Genomic DNA, 15,479 nt, shown 5'->3' with positions numbered 1-15,479 from the left:
GTTAAGCTGCTTTGTGAAACCATTAGGTTGTTAAATGTGCTATACTTATTTTAAAGTTTTACTTTAAAGTATTTTACTTTATTATTTGAAAAGCCTTGGGTGCAGCTCCTGAAGACCTTTCCAGTGGCACAGCTGGCCAGGGTTTATCTACCTCCATGGAGCTCTAGATCATGTCATTTGTGCTGATTACTTTTCTACAGTGTGTGCAGATGTGCAGTTCGTCAAGCAAGCATCGGATTTCTGGAATTGGGAATGCATCTCTCTGTCTTTACTCCCGTCCCTAAATCCTTACACTGGCTTCTTATGTGCTGTAAAACTGATTTCATAAACACTATTACTGCTTTAAACATCGCTTACAGATTCAGGATCTGTTTACTCCGCAGGGACAAGAGGAGCCTCAGGTCAAGGAGAAGTATCACACACATGTAATGCACCTTTTAATTCTGTAACCACACTGTATTTCAAACAAATATTGTAATCTATCTTTTTATTCCGTCTTCTTTTTGCACTGTGTATTGTATAAAACTGTTGTATGTGAAAGGTGCTGTATAAATAAACCTGCCTTGCCTTTCAATTACAATCACAATGCACCACATAAATAAAGAGCATTCCTTCAGTGCTCAGGTTTCTGTACCTCACGGATCAGGACTGGAATCAATAAAACTCAGCTAAAATCACAGATATGTTCTGCTCAGAGAAATATCTCAGTTCCACGTGGATTTGTCTTTGCTCTAGGTGTCAGCGTCTCCACACAGCTCTTCGCCCTTGTCCTCACTGTCCTTTCTCTACGGTTTCTCCTGAAAGAGCCCTCGTCCGTCTCACTGAGCGCGCTCAGTGTAACTCAGAGTAAAAGGCTGACAAAGCTCCTCCACTCTCCTTAAGCACTTTCTGTTGGGTCTGTGCTCATATTAATGGGCTCCTTTATTGAGCCGGAGCCGTGATGAATGATGCACTCCGCTCGTACACAAGCGCACACCTTCTCTCACGACACTCTAGCACCGGCCCTGGTTTGTAGAGGGGTGTGTGTGTGTGTGTTTGTGTGTGTGTGTGTATGTATCCTGGCTAAAGCCTATGACTCTGCGTGTGTGTGTGATCCAGATATATATTATATTGTGATGACCAATCCTGTTTGCACACAGACATTGTGGGGACAAACGTTTGTCTCCACAATGTAATATTTACATTTAAAACTGAGGACATGTTACGGTTAGCTTTAATAGGTTTTATGTTTAATTATTTGTTATTGTACAATGTACAGCGAAATGTGTGTTCCAGATTTAACCCATTCATGGCAGTGAAACACACACAAACACACACACACCAGTGTGCTAGGGGCAACGGACACACACCCACAGCGGCAGGCATCTATCCTGGGTGCCTGGGTGCATTTGAGTGTGCGGTGCCCTTCTCAGCCGTGGATGTTGAGGGAGGAGGACAGCACTATTTCTTCACACCCCCTGACCCCAGTTTTCCTGTCAATTCTGGGAAATGAACCAGCGTCCTTCTGGATCTAGTATTTATGTTTAGTGTAAGTCTCTATGTGACTCTAAATCTATGTAATGTCTCTTGAAACCATGGAGACAAGACTGTATGTGTGTATGTGTGTGTGTGTGTGTGTGTGTGTGTGTGTGTGTGTGCTGGGCCTGAGGCACAGAGGAACAATGATTTACTTTTAGTTCAGAATCCATTTTCTCTGCTCGTTTTTCTTGGAAACGTTGTTTTTATTTGGTGAATGTGATTCATCAGAATGTGATGTGTTTTATCATCATTACATCAAAAGCAAATCATACAGGCCCTGAACACACACACACCCACTGCAGTTATGATTATGTAATAAAAACAGACGCTGTGTCTAACGTTATATATTAGTTCCTATGTGTAATAATAACAATAATAATAATAATAATAATTGGTGTGTGTGCAATGTACTGGCTTTCTAATAACACTCCTGCTGGGCATGTTTATGTGTGTCCTGTCAGATACAAAAGACTGAGCATCCTTCCTCATATGTTTCATTCAGTGTACATTTATTTCCTGAATGTAAAACATGGTAAATATAATGAAGAATATAAAGTTTGGATCTTTTTTAAATGGTTTGTTATTTATCATACGATTGTTAATTTGACATTACATAGAAATAATGCTTAAAATATGCAGGAAAATGTGTGTGTGTGTGGGTGTACACCAAGGAGGGTGGGTCCCCACAAAGTAATCATTACGTTTTAAAGAGAAGACATGTTTGGGTTAGTGTTAGACCAGTAGTGATGTCCCAGTAAATGTGTGTGTGTGTGGAGTATCGTTTTTATATGTTTCTGAGGACCAGATGTGGTATTGTGAGGTCTTGTAATGCTTTTACAAAAACATGTTATTTATTTAGTTCATGAGGTAAGAGTTAGTTCTAGTGCAGTCTTAATTTGCCTAAGTGTATGTGTGTGTGTGTGTCACTCACGTTGATGTCTTCCAGCTGGAGTGTGTTGAGGGCGTGGTTGTTGCGTGTCCAGATGATTGGTGGACGCTGGTCGCCGCTGATGCCACACATCAGCACCATGCTCTGTCCCACGGTTACCGTGGAGACGCTCACTTTCTGTTCCTCTGCGAGACTCAGCTGATACACCTCTGGGAAAAGAGTGTAAGAGGGGAAATTATTAAATTTCATGTGAGTAAATTCAGCAGCTAGACGCTGGAGGGTGACACACCCCTTGTGTCCCTAATCTCCACAGAACAGCCCTGACCAATAGGATATAATTCTCTGAAGCAGCTGCACATGAGCTGAATGCTAGGTGTGGTTTAAATGGTGGAACTGTGTTCTCTGGAGTCATTGGAGTGGTGTTTGTGATCCAGTGTGATGCGGAGTGCGAGCAGCAATGAAAGACAGATTGGACGAGTTGTCGTTTAATGAACAGAAATAAAAATAAACACGGAGAATGGACTAAAAGAATGAAAAAAAAATATTAAAATAAAATAAACCAAGGTGGCAGAACTGAAATAGAGAATCCAGAATTAATCATTTGTCATCAGCAGCTGACTTCACTGCTGCAACAATCAAACTCTCATCGTGATTTACATTTATAATTATAATAATTATACACATTATATTTATATATGGCTTTTCAGAAGACGGAGTCTCTTTACACACATCAAAACCAACAGAGAAATAAAAGAGTAGAACATTAAAGCAATAAACACACAGCTCAAATAAGAAAATAAAGTACACTCTCAGAAATAAAGGTACAGTACAGGAACATTACTGTCACTAAAGCTACAAACAGTGTAGTGTATATTTAAAGGTACAGCATTGGTGTTAGAGTCCAGTTTTGTTCCCTAAAAGTTCATTACATTCTCTTCTCCAGAAGGAGAGGGGGATCTCTGTAATCTTTCATTATACAACTGTGGAGAATAAAAGAACACAATAAAAGGAAACGGGGCAAATGAGATCAACACAACTTTAACATCTACAGTTAATATAGAGTAAGGTACAGTTCTGTTCCTAATTAAAGGTACTGTATATGTTTCACTGAGGGCACCACCACAGAGACAGTTTTTCTGACTGTGTACGATACCTCTTCACATGTACATTGTGTTACTTTTGTGAGTTTGAGAGGTGATTCATAGATGGTGTGGTCAGTGCAGTCTCTGTGGTGTTTGGAAAGGGAGGGAGCAGCTATGAAAAAGCAGGGAGTGTTACAGTACTCAGACATTATGAGCCTGAGTGCTGTTTTGTGCTGAGGGTTTTTCATTGAGCTGCTGCTGAGATGCAGAGGCGCGATGCCGTTGTTGTGCTGCTGTATGAAAGGACACTGTGGAAATGAACGCTGGTCTGTGCGCAGTCAAGTGCAGCTATACGAGAACAAGGCTACACAAACAGCACAGGGCACACAGACACACATACACACACTCTGAAGAGCTGCTCATGTCCAGACACTCACTGATAAAGGACATCGCATGAAAACACAATGCAGTAGAGGAACAGGGCTCTGAACATTTACCCACTCTAATAATCCACACACACTTTGTACCTCTACTGTCACACACTGCCCCCGATCATTCTCAGCGCTGCAGTGACACTGACGTGGTGGTGGTGTGTTAGTGTGTTGTGTTGGTGCGAGTGGATCAGACACAGCAGTGCTGCTGGAGTTTTTAAACCCTGTGTCCACTCACTGTCCACTCTGTGAGACACTCCTCCCTCGTTGGTCCACCTTATAGATGTAAAGTCAGAGACAGTAGCTCATCTGTCGCTGCACAGAGTGTGTCCTCTAGACCTTCATCAGTGACACAGGACGCTGTCGGCTGGATGTTTTTGGTTGGTGGACTATTCTCAGTCCAGCAGTGACACTGAGGGGTTTAAAAACGGTCTCTTTCCTGCTCTCAGTGTGTCAAACCTCAGAAATAAACCTGTAAAACAGGCCAGGGGTCGTCTGCAGCAGCTGAGGACAAGGCTGCGTCCTGCAGCCACTGGGGGTTCTGCCGCTGATCTCCAGAAAAGAAAAAAAAAAAGGTCAGTCTCTGAGCTCCTCTGAATGTGGTGAGTGATCCATGATCAAATCACAGTGCGTCTTAGTTGTGTTTACACCTGGATTTTCATGGGGACGAGTGAAATCTGAATATGACCCTGGTGTGAACAGACCCCGTGAGTCAGGACCGAAGCAGATCTGAAAGAACGATTCCTTCCTCGCTGCACGGGGCAATTCCTCAGGAAACACGGAGGCATCTCTGTGAATCCAAAACGGAAACGAGTCTCTGGATTCATGGAGATGAATAGGCTCATGAACGCTGCCACAGAGCATCTCTTCTGTAAATGTATAGCGCTTTGTTGGTGCAAACAAACAAATGCATTATTTAAAATATCTGACAGTGCGTAATTAAATCCTCGCTCATGGAAAACATAATCGAGTTCGGGCCGGAACAAATGAGAACAAGGTTGGCGGCGGGATCTGGAATGATTACACAATTACGGAGCCGGGAAATCATAACAATCACAACAATCATAACAAGCCCCAGCTAAAAAGACAAACAGCCCCCTCCCGCAGCGAGCGGCGACTCCGCCTTCCCTTCCCTGCTCTCTCATTAAAAGTTAATTTAGAGAATTAGACACTTGCGTTCGCTCTTCTCTGAGCTGCCTTCAGCGTGCGGAGGATAACAGAACAGCGCCGAGCAGAGCCTTCAGGACCCGGATTAAACTCCCGCTCGCTGAGTGATTACAGCAGGGGCAGGGCAAACGACCAATCAGAGGAGAGGAGGTGATAGAGGGGAAACAGCATCAAACGCCACCAGCTGAACCGTCAACAAAGAGCATTTCCAATGGAGACTGTCGGAGCAGATCCTGTCTTCACTCACACACTATCCTTCTCCACCGTAAACAAACACTGTGATTTCACGCTAAAGTCTCGCTCTCTTCACTCCTCCATTTACAGCTCCCTCCATCCCAAAGCCCCCTGTCGACTCTGAGGTCTTCATCTTCATAGCAGATGTTTTTATCTATGTTTAGATACATTCGAAATAATAAGAAATTAGGAAAGTGAGACAGTGACCTTGAGGCAGATGTGTGTGGCTCTGAAGGTGTTTAAATCAGACAGTGGTAATTGTTGTTACTGTGTTGCTGTTGTTTGACTGGGATATACACAAAACTACTAACTAAAGACTGATGTTTTTATTTGATTTCTACAATTGTCAACAGTGTTTAATGTGGGTCTGATTTTGTTGTAGCAGCCAAAGTGTGACAAACCTCTAATCATTTCTTGAAGTCTCTCTCTCTCTCCTCGATCTCCCTCACTCTTTCCCTTTCTCACCTCCTCTGTCTCTCTCTCCTTCTTTCTCCATTTCTCTGTGTATCTCTCTCTCTCTCAGTGAGAGAGGAGAGGAAAAGACAGCACTGTGTACTCCTCTTGCTGATGCTTGGCTGTTGAGGATGTTCATTCATGTGCAGCTGGTCCAGAGCATCCTAATAGTTTCCTACGTTGGTTATACGAGCCGTGTACTCACATCTGAAGCCATAAAAGTGCTGTATTCACAAACATTAAAGGACGTCTCCAAACAGGAGACAGGAGAGACAGTTCCTCACAGGATGAGACTAATTCACCTCGGCTTCCAGGCTGAGGACCTGCAAATCCTTCGCTGGCGGCTGGAAGGAGGTCCTCCAGAGCCTGATGAAAACCAGCTGCACCCCCCCACACCCCCCCGAAGTGCAGTTTTAAGCCCATAAAGCCGCTTTGATCGCAGGGGAATCTTTCAAAAGTGCGGCCGAGTGGAATAAATTCGTCCAATCAATGTGAGTGACGGACGAGAAAACAGCTGCACTGAGGTCGTCGCCTGTGAGTGTCTGGCTGATCGCTGGCCTCCAGAGGCGCTGCAGCATTAGCACGCTACCTATAACTGCTCTAATTTTAATACACCTCTGTCAGGGACGGTGAAGAAACTGCAGGAGAGAGGAGGAAGAGGATGCTCCTGATTTAGGTCGGAGGAGGTCTGCTTTTTTATTTGTGGGTTGCCTCTCTCTCTCTCTCTCTCTCTCTCTCTCTTTCTCTCTGTGAGTTCATCCTTCCCTTTCTCTCATCTCCGCGTCAGTGACAATCTTAAACAGCCTCCGTGACTTTCTTATTGAAGTCAATTTGGTTGGAATCGAGCCCCGGTTTCTTATTACGCCGATGACATTGGAAAGTGTGATTGTGTGTCGGGGCAGTGCTGGATTTTAAGCTCTTCGTCGAGGCGTATCAACGCCGCCTGATGAAAGGAGCAGCAATTCTGCACACAGCCTATTGGCCAGGGAGGCAGTAATTGCTTTCTGACTCCATGGGAAGATCTTAATAGTGTGAAACACAAAGACACATCCCTTTATTCTTTTAGTTTTATTTATTTATTTATTTTGGTGGAGAAACAGTGGAAGTATGGAGATGAATCACATCCCAAATCCGCTTTCCTTCTCTTCCCCTCCCACTCCAGGAGCTCTCTCTCTCTCTCTCTCTGTGTTTGTCAGAGCATGCACTGAATGTAAAATAAGTCTTCAAGTGAAACGTGAATGTGGAATATCCACTCTTCTCCTAAAGAGCTGCTCTACTTCTCTTTTCATTCCTTGTAGAGATACATCACTGAACACACTCACCATCACAGCATCACAGGACCAATCACGGCACAGAGCTAATATCACACTGTGATCATGAAGCAGATCCTCCAATCAGCACACAGCTTCAGTCTGACCTCACACGCTACTATATATATTTCTTTGTGATGATGGTGGTTTTCTAAACCCAGGCCTGAGCAGACGAGGGTCCTGTCATTGTCTGATTACCTTTTCAAACTTTAACAGGATTTACTCTGAATGTTTATTTCAAAAAGTCGATTCACTTCAGCACAGAACCCTTTAATGGCTTCACTTACAAAGTTAAAGACGTCCTGCAACGACTATGAAACTTTACTGCCTTCTTAATGTGTGTGATTCCAAAAGCAGAAGCTTTACCTTTTCATTAACCCCATACGGATGATGGCCTGAGGCGGGACATTACAGGGAACTCTAATTCGGATAAAATGCTGGAGTTACGGATCTCATCTTCACGCTAAAAACCACAGCTGGTGCTTTGTTCTGTTTGATGTGTCAGAAATCCTTGTTCCTTTAGCCTGATCTTTCCAGCTTTCCTGACTGGAGCGGACCGTACCGGATGCCCCTCGCAGTGGAGAGGGATTCTGAAGCTGATCTTTAATCTTTGCTTTTGGAAATCTTTAGTGTGTTTTTTATGGATCCATTTTTACACAGAGACATTGTCCACAGCATCAGCTTCAACTCAGGAGCTTTCAGAGAGCTGTCTCTTCTAAACAGAAGCTAAAACATATGCAAAGTTTTACCAGCTCAATTTACCAGCGTGAGGAAGCCTGCGGGGTCTGGTCCCACTGGGGGGCTGTGTGTGTGTGTGTGTGTTTATATGAGGAGCCACTAATAGTCACTGCACCGCTAGCCGTGAATAAGCCGAACCACTCTTTCCTGCAATCAAGCCTCAAAAGTGTCACTCCAACTCCAGATGCCTTGAGGTGAGGCAGAAATAGCCTTTGGAGGCACAAACAAGGGCAGAAATGTGTGTAAACTCATTTAGGATGTTTTTAAAAAGCTTCTCCTGCAAAAGAATGTGGTCCCAGAGGCACGGAGAGGAGGAGAGGGAGACGGAGTAAGTTTGGCGAAAATGGCTGGGAATATGATACGACTATAGCCCTATTTTAGTTTTCTGCAAGGAGCTGGGGAAATGTAATTTTACCACAGGACAACAGTAAGGTTTATGATGGATACACACTGGATGAGAAATCTCAATTGATTTATGCACTGCTGTCACACACAGTGGATCAGACACAGCAATGCTATTGGAGTTTTTAGACTCTCACTACTGTTCTGAGAACAGCCCTGAAACCAAAAGATATCCATCCCTCAACGACCTTATCAGCTCCTTGTTCAGACGTTAGTAATCTCCCGTCTTGACTATTGCAATGCCCTCCTGACAGGTCTTCTGGCCTGAACTGAACTGAACTGAAAACCCAACTCTTCCGAGAGTATCTCTTGCACTGAAAGTCTTTCTTTAATGCACTTATTACTTCCTGGCATATTGCACTCAATGTAAAGTAATTTGTATAAATTGTGCTGTAGTTTGAATGTTAGATCCTCTTTTGTAAGTCGCTTTGGATAAAAGCGTCTGCCAAATGCATAAATGTAAATGTAAATGTTATCTTCTATTCCTTCAGAAACGTTAATGGACGAGAACATGGCAAAGAATTCCACTCACTCATAATCTTTCAGACATATTTAACTTCTATTATTTTTTCATTCATTCATTGTCTGTAACCCTTATCCAGTTCAGGGCAGTGGTGGGTCCGTAGCCTACTTGGAATCACTAGCCACAAGGTGGCAACACACTCTGGAGGGGTCACCAGGCCTTCACAGGGCAACACACACTCCTATGAACACTTTTGAGTCCACCTACCAACGTGTGTTTTTGGAGCGAGTGAGGAAACCGGATCACCCGGAGGAAACCACGCAGACACACGGAGAACACATCATGTTCCTCACAGTCAGTCACCTGAAGGAAACCCACGCAGACACAGGGAGAACACACCACACTCCTCACAGACAGTCACCCGGAAGAAACCCATGCAGACACAGGGAGAACACACCACACTCCTCACAGACAGTCACCCGGAAGAAACCCATGCAGACACAGGGAGAACACACCACACTCCTTACAGACAGTCACCCGAAGGAAACCCATGGAGACACAGGGAGAACACACCACACTCCTCACAGACAGTCACCCGGAGGAAACCCACGCAGACACAGAGAAAACACACCACACTCCTCACAGACAGTCACCCGGAGGAAACCCACACAGACACAGGGAGAACACACCACACTCCTCACAGACAGTCACCCAGAGGAAACCCAAGCGGACACAGAGAAAACACACCACACTCCTCACAGACAGTCACCCGGAGGAAACCCACGCAGACACAGAGAAAACACACCACACTCCTCACAGACAGTCACCCGGAGGAAACCCACACAGACACAGGGAGAACACTCCACACTCCTCACAGACAGTCACCCGGAGCGGGACTCGAACCCACAACCTCCAGGACCCAGAGGCTGTGACAGAGACACTACCTGCTGCTCCACTGTGAGGCTGTAACTCCTCTGATATATTTCTCGAGAACCCCCCCCCCCCCCCCCCAACCCCCCCCCCCCCACCCCCCCCCCCCCCCTCCTAGAATATGATGGAATATTCCCCCACATCAGTTCACATGAGATTAATTTGTCTGCAGTAGGGAAATGACTCTGGAATCTTTCCTGAGACTGGAGAACTCACTCTGGAAAAGTCTAAAAGTTTATTCGGATGGGATTAAAACTACTGAGATGCTCCAGTAATTATTACATTAGCCCATTCCCACAGGTAAAACTCATCCAAACAGAGCTTTTGAAGGTCACTTCAACACAAAAGTTTGACAGTGTTGTGTTTCTTGAGAGGTGTAAATATCTCAACAGCAGATTCAACAATGCTTTCACATGTGGGGAACTTTAAGATGACATTTGCAATGTATTTCCTCTCTCTCTCTCTCTCTCTCTCTCTCTCTCTCTCTCTGTCTCTCTCTCTGTCTGTCTGTCTCTCTCTCTCTCTCTGGGTCTGTCTCTCTCTCTTTCTCTCTCTGGGTCTGTCTCTCCCCCTCTCTCTCTCTCTCTCTCTCTGTCTCTCTCCCTCTGTCTCTCTCTCTAGTTGACAGGCGGTGTCTCTCGTCCCTCCTGAACCCCAGGGGAGTCCGGGACTCTGCAAACCAAAACTGTGCCATTTCACGCCCTCATGGTCTGTCACCCTCCATCATGGTGTGGAGTCAGGAGCAGGAACACTTACTTACAGCCCCAGCAGTGCAGAGCGGCTCCAGAACAAAACAAACCTCATCAATACCTATCAGAGCTGATCAATTCCTGCCAGCTCCGTAACACACTGAGGTCAAAGACACAGTGGATGTGAGGGATGATGTGAGTCCAACTTCACGTCCACAAACACAAGCCTTTTGTTATCAGAGATGCGTCCGATTTGAAAGACAGTGAAACAGAGTCTGCAGCACAATGAATCAAGTACAAACAATCAGCTTCATCTTGTGGAAATGAACACCTTATCCACAGGAGACATCCAGGTCTTCCCTGTGTACACACATTGTATAGTGCCTACTCTCGCTGGATTCTTTCGTCGGCCACCGGCCGTGATCCCTACCCTGCTCGCTCTGAATCACGAGAGAACAGCCACTAAACAAGAACCTGCTTCCAGAACCAGGACCTGATTTACCTGGTAGAGGAGTGGAAAAGATGAGTCGAGTCAAGTAGGGACCCTGCAGCTATTGATTGATCTGCAATTGATTGATCTGATAGTTTTGCATTTGAGCAGTGAGAGCCATAGCTATCCTCCAAGTGTGTAGAGCTCCAGTGTCTTTGAACCTGTGTCTCAGAGGAATCTTGATCCTAGCTTTGAGTAGTATGGATGAGGAGGAGAGTTACAAACTGATGCATTTGGAAAGGAGTCCTTGATCATGCCTCATTCATTCACAACTGGGGGCCCTAAGGGAACATAGCTGTCTTTGCTCTCTCTGGGTGGGTGAGATGGACCCGTCCGTACCGTGCGGGAGTCTCTCGGCTGATGTAACAAACCTGAGGGGGTCAGCGCTCTCCTCTGGTGCATTGAGCTGTCTAGTAATGTTGCATTAGTGTATCTCAGAGGAAGCATGTGCTTGTCCTCACCCACTCAGTGTTGGGGGCATCGTGTGTGATGTGGGAGTTCAGCAGATAATGGGGTTGAAGTGCTCTGATGAATAACTGTGGCTGATCTTAACGCAGCAAGATTCTCGCATCAGAGACACAATTAAAATTCAGCAGTTTACTTACAGTGCCCCCTGGGAGCATTGATTGGAGAAGCTTGGATTGTGCCTGTCAGGTGTGTGTGTGTGTGTGTGTGTGGGGGGGGGGGTCAGGGGGGTGTAGTTCAGGTGGGCAATGGGGACTGTGAATGATGAATAATTTATGAGCACAATGTGTTATCTCCACAATGACAAACAATGCACCTGACGCTTGAATATTCAACAAAATCAGGCAAAGCAAAGGGAGTTCAGACGGAGCTCTTTCAAATGCAAAGATAAACGCTTACTCTCTTCTTTATATTAACATGGATGACACTGCATGTATTTCAGGGCTGTCTGGTGTATTTCCAGTTGTCCACCTCCTGTGAAGAGCATTTGAAGCTGTCTGGCGATGAGCCTTCTGAACATACACAGTGTAAACTGAGTGCGCTGAACAATCAGAGTCACTTTCCCTAAGAGCCGCTTGACTTCAGACTCTCTGACAGTGAAGGGAAAGGACAACAGCAAGTTCAGAGCTGTTGTTGTTTCATTTTCAGGCGCTTCCTCTAGGGGTCGCCAAAGTGGATCACTCACCATGCTACTGACACAATCTGGCATCTTTTACACTGGACAACCTTCTGATTGCAGTCCTGCCAGTCCACATGGTTGCACAATCACAACTCCTGGAGCCGGGGAGTGGACGCAAGGCAGATTCAGATTAATGAGTAACTGGAAAAGAGAGTCTTTTAAAGCAGCACTAAGTAGTATTTTACCTTTAACTGGGCGTGTAACCAGAAGGTTGCTGGTTCGATCCCCAGAGCAGCCAGGTCATGTCTAAAGTGCCCTTGATCAAGGCACCTATCCCCCAACTGTTCCCTGGGCACTGTGCTTAGTGCTGCCCACCGCTCCAGGCACTGCTCACTGCCCCCTAGTGTTCACTAGTGTGTGTGAATGTATGTTTCACTGCATGGATTGGGTTAAATGCTGAGAACAAATTCCTCTGTGTGCAGCACAGTGGCCAATAAAGTGATTCTGATTCTAATTCCCTCTCTCCCTTGATACAAGGACAGTGCTATAAAAGTGAAGCACACTCTGCAACTGTAGAGGGAGCCCATGAGCAAAAATAGCAAATCTTACATAGTGCTCCTTCACGCAGTAAAGGAGTTTTGTTTATAGAGGTATAATATGGCAGAATGTTATTGTGATAAATTACACCACAGTGGATTTCCCAGGCCTTGTCAGTATTAAAAACACTAAAACATTGAATGCACTGTTTGACGAGAGCTAATGAACAACCACAATGTTCTAAACATACTGTAATTGATTCTTTTGTGTCTATTTCCTTTTGTCAAACCCACAGCGACATGCCATCTTCTCCCAGTGAAGCTGCTGCTGAATATTCAAACTGGATTTTCAGATATACGTTATTTTTAAGATGCTTGCTGCTACAGTATTTACACCAGTGGACAAGGTGGCAAAGGAGGATGAGGAGGAGGAGGAGGAAGAGGAGGAAGAGGATAACTCTCCATCAAGCGAGCGGACCTGCTGACACACAGTCTCTTCATTTTAAAGTCAGAGCTCTGAAAGAAGAGTGGAAAGTGACTCAAACACATGAAGAACAAAACAAAGTGAGAACTGCTACTCATTCTGACTGATGTATTTTGCCTGAAGGGCTACAACACACACACACACACACACACACACACACACACACACACACACTACTGCACTACAGTGGCAGACTTCTGGGACACAATTCTGCCCCAAAACTAGAAATGTATTCTATGAAAATGTAAGATTTCTCCTGAAACATCCAGAGAGTTACAGTAAGATGCAACATTGCTTCATTTTGCTTTTCATCTTCCTCCTCTCTCCCACCCCACACACCCTGATTAGACAGCATCGGCCCTTGCAGAATGTCAGTGGATATTGAGTAGATTTGAAATGCCAAAACAGGACGAGACAGCAATGTGAGGAGGATAAAGAGAGAACGCGAGAGAGAGAGAGAAAGAGAGATGGGGATCACAAGGCTCTATTCCTCCAGCCCCAGAGGCTTCACACACTCATCTATCAATATTTGTTTTCTATTTTTTGAGAAATGACAGTGGTCTTTGTGAAGAAGCAGCCGTCTCATGGCTCAGGAGCAAAAGTTTGCAATTTAAATTATTCACTTCAGTTCATTCTTCTCCAGAACTGAAAGGGTGAAAGATCTCTCTCTCTCTCTCTCTCTCTCTCTCTCTCTCTCTCTCTCTCTCTCTCTCTCTCTCTCTCTCTCTCTCTCTCTGTAATGTGTTGGTTTGAAGTCTTTCTACCTGCGTTGGGAAGTGCAGTGTCTGTGTGAATGTGTCCACAGTGGTGGACTGATGCTCTGTCCACACACACACACACACACATACACACACACACACAGACACAGTGACCCTGATCAGGATGAAGTGCTTGGGTTAATGAATGAATGTCCAAATTTGTTTGTTAATGAAATCTATAATGAAAAATACTGAGACCTTTTTCCAGAACAAAAACTAGACAAGATCTACACAAAAGTAATAATTTAAAGCTGAGAATTATGATGAAACATTTTGCACTTTTAATGAATGAATGAATGAATAATAAATGGTAATGTGAACGCGTGATAAACTACCCGTTAACATTAAAAACAAAAATGTGTTTTTAGCGGAGGAGGTGTCCGGACACTTTTGAATGTCTAGTGCAGAGCTCACAACATTCACCTGGATCTAGAGAAGGATCCAGGGCCAGGTTTGTGTGGATTGTATAAAAGCAAAGCGGTACAAAGTAAACGTGCCCTTAAGTCTCTAACTTTAGCAATGTGTATAGTTTAACTTCATCAGTGAAAAATCCAAACAGTTTACCACCGTGAGGCTCAATTAAACCAAGAAACTCTGCAGTTTCTCCCACATGGCCTGACAGTGCCTTAATTACCACAGTCCAACCCACAATGCCCTCCAAATTAGCGTCATTTTCCCTATATCTGTTTGCAGAGAAAAACATGACAGGTACTAACTGAATTCTGGGCTGTGAAGGTAATTATCAGCCCTCAGCTTCATCAGAGCGAGTCTCTTAATGAGACGGGAGATAAGAGCAGAGTTCTGGCCTGGGAGAGTCCTCATGCCGTGACCTGAGCAAAGATATCAGTGTAAACTTCAATAAAGGCGTAACAAGGTTTTTTTCACCTTTAGGAGCGAGTGTGGAGCAGGATTGGCCCCCGGCTCCAGCCCGTTTCGAAGGCCCCTGACCCTGAGGAAACGTCTCATTGTTCATTTAGAAAGAGAGAGAGAGAGAGAGAGAGAGAGAGAGAGAGAGAGAGAGAGAGAGAGAGAGAGACGTAGCTTAAGGACTCTGGACCTCTGTGGACAGAACCGACCCCACATTCATCAGACCCACAGGCCTTTGGCTCAAAGTTTCACAAAGAAGCAAAGGAAACCAGAGCACGGTTCAGAGTCTTATATGAGTCTTATATGAGTCATATCTGTCGAGGAGGTCTGAAGAGCAGAAGAGTGGGTCCCTTGGGGACGACATCTTTCTGAAATCTGCCTTGAGCATCAACACGGCTTTTATGCAGTCAGTGCTGATATGGCTTTTTTTTTTTTTTTTTTTGCGTGGCTCTGTGTTCATGTGGCCCCTTCAGCTCATATCCCACAATATGAAGTTAACTGATGACATTTGTGTGTGTTTATGCACCAGAAACATCAAACTCACCTCTACAGGGTTTATTTCTGTGGGCAGAATGCTGCAGGCTCATGTGGACAATGTAGAAATGTTGTTTATTAATATTTTGGTGATGAATGCAGAGGCACTGCTCCAGCACAGAGCAGCGCAGAGTTAGTAAAAGCTCCCTAAAGTCTGTACTCACCAAACGCTGCATATAACTCGTCCTTGGTGAGGTGTTCGTCATCGTTGGCGTCATTGTATTTCAGCAAATCGAACAAAGTGCACTCTGACGCCGTCTTGCTCAGACCTTCTTGTTTAATGACCTGAAGGACAGGGACAGGCAGAGAGAGGTCCATTAGCTGTGACCTGTCTTGTCTTTTCCAGGATGTAGCTGTAAAATCATAAGGGAACACCAGCAGAACTCCTCAGCCCAGAATGGAGAATGTAATATTAAATAC

At 44.8% G+C, this 15,479-nt stretch overlaps 1 protein-coding gene across 2 annotated transcripts in view; it reads right to left on the bottom strand.

Moving 5' to 3' along the window:
• Positions 1-15,479, bottom strand: part of fstl5 (follistatin-like 5) — a 134,593-nt gene that overhangs the window by 44,017 nt on the left and 75,097 nt on the right. For both annotated transcript variants that reach the window (XM_066649968.1, XM_066649969.1), the window contains exons 6-7: positions 15,224-15,344; positions 2,450-2,616 (exon numbers count right to left, since the gene is read on the bottom strand). In XM_066649968.1, the coding sequence (XP_066506065.1) occupies positions 2,450-2,616; positions 15,224-15,344 (288 nt within the window). The remainder of the gene's footprint in view (positions 1-2,449; positions 2,617-15,223; positions 15,345-15,479) is intronic.

The sequence above is a fragment of the Hoplias malabaricus genome, chromosome 17, assembly GCF_029633855.1.
Source record: "Hoplias malabaricus isolate fHopMal1 chromosome 17, fHopMal1.hap1, whole genome shotgun sequence".
NCBI lineage: Eukaryota > Metazoa > Chordata > Actinopteri > Characiformes > Erythrinidae > Hoplias > Hoplias malabaricus.
Note: the sequence above shows the minus strand (reverse complement) of the source record. Positions and strands in the feature narration are given on the sequence as shown.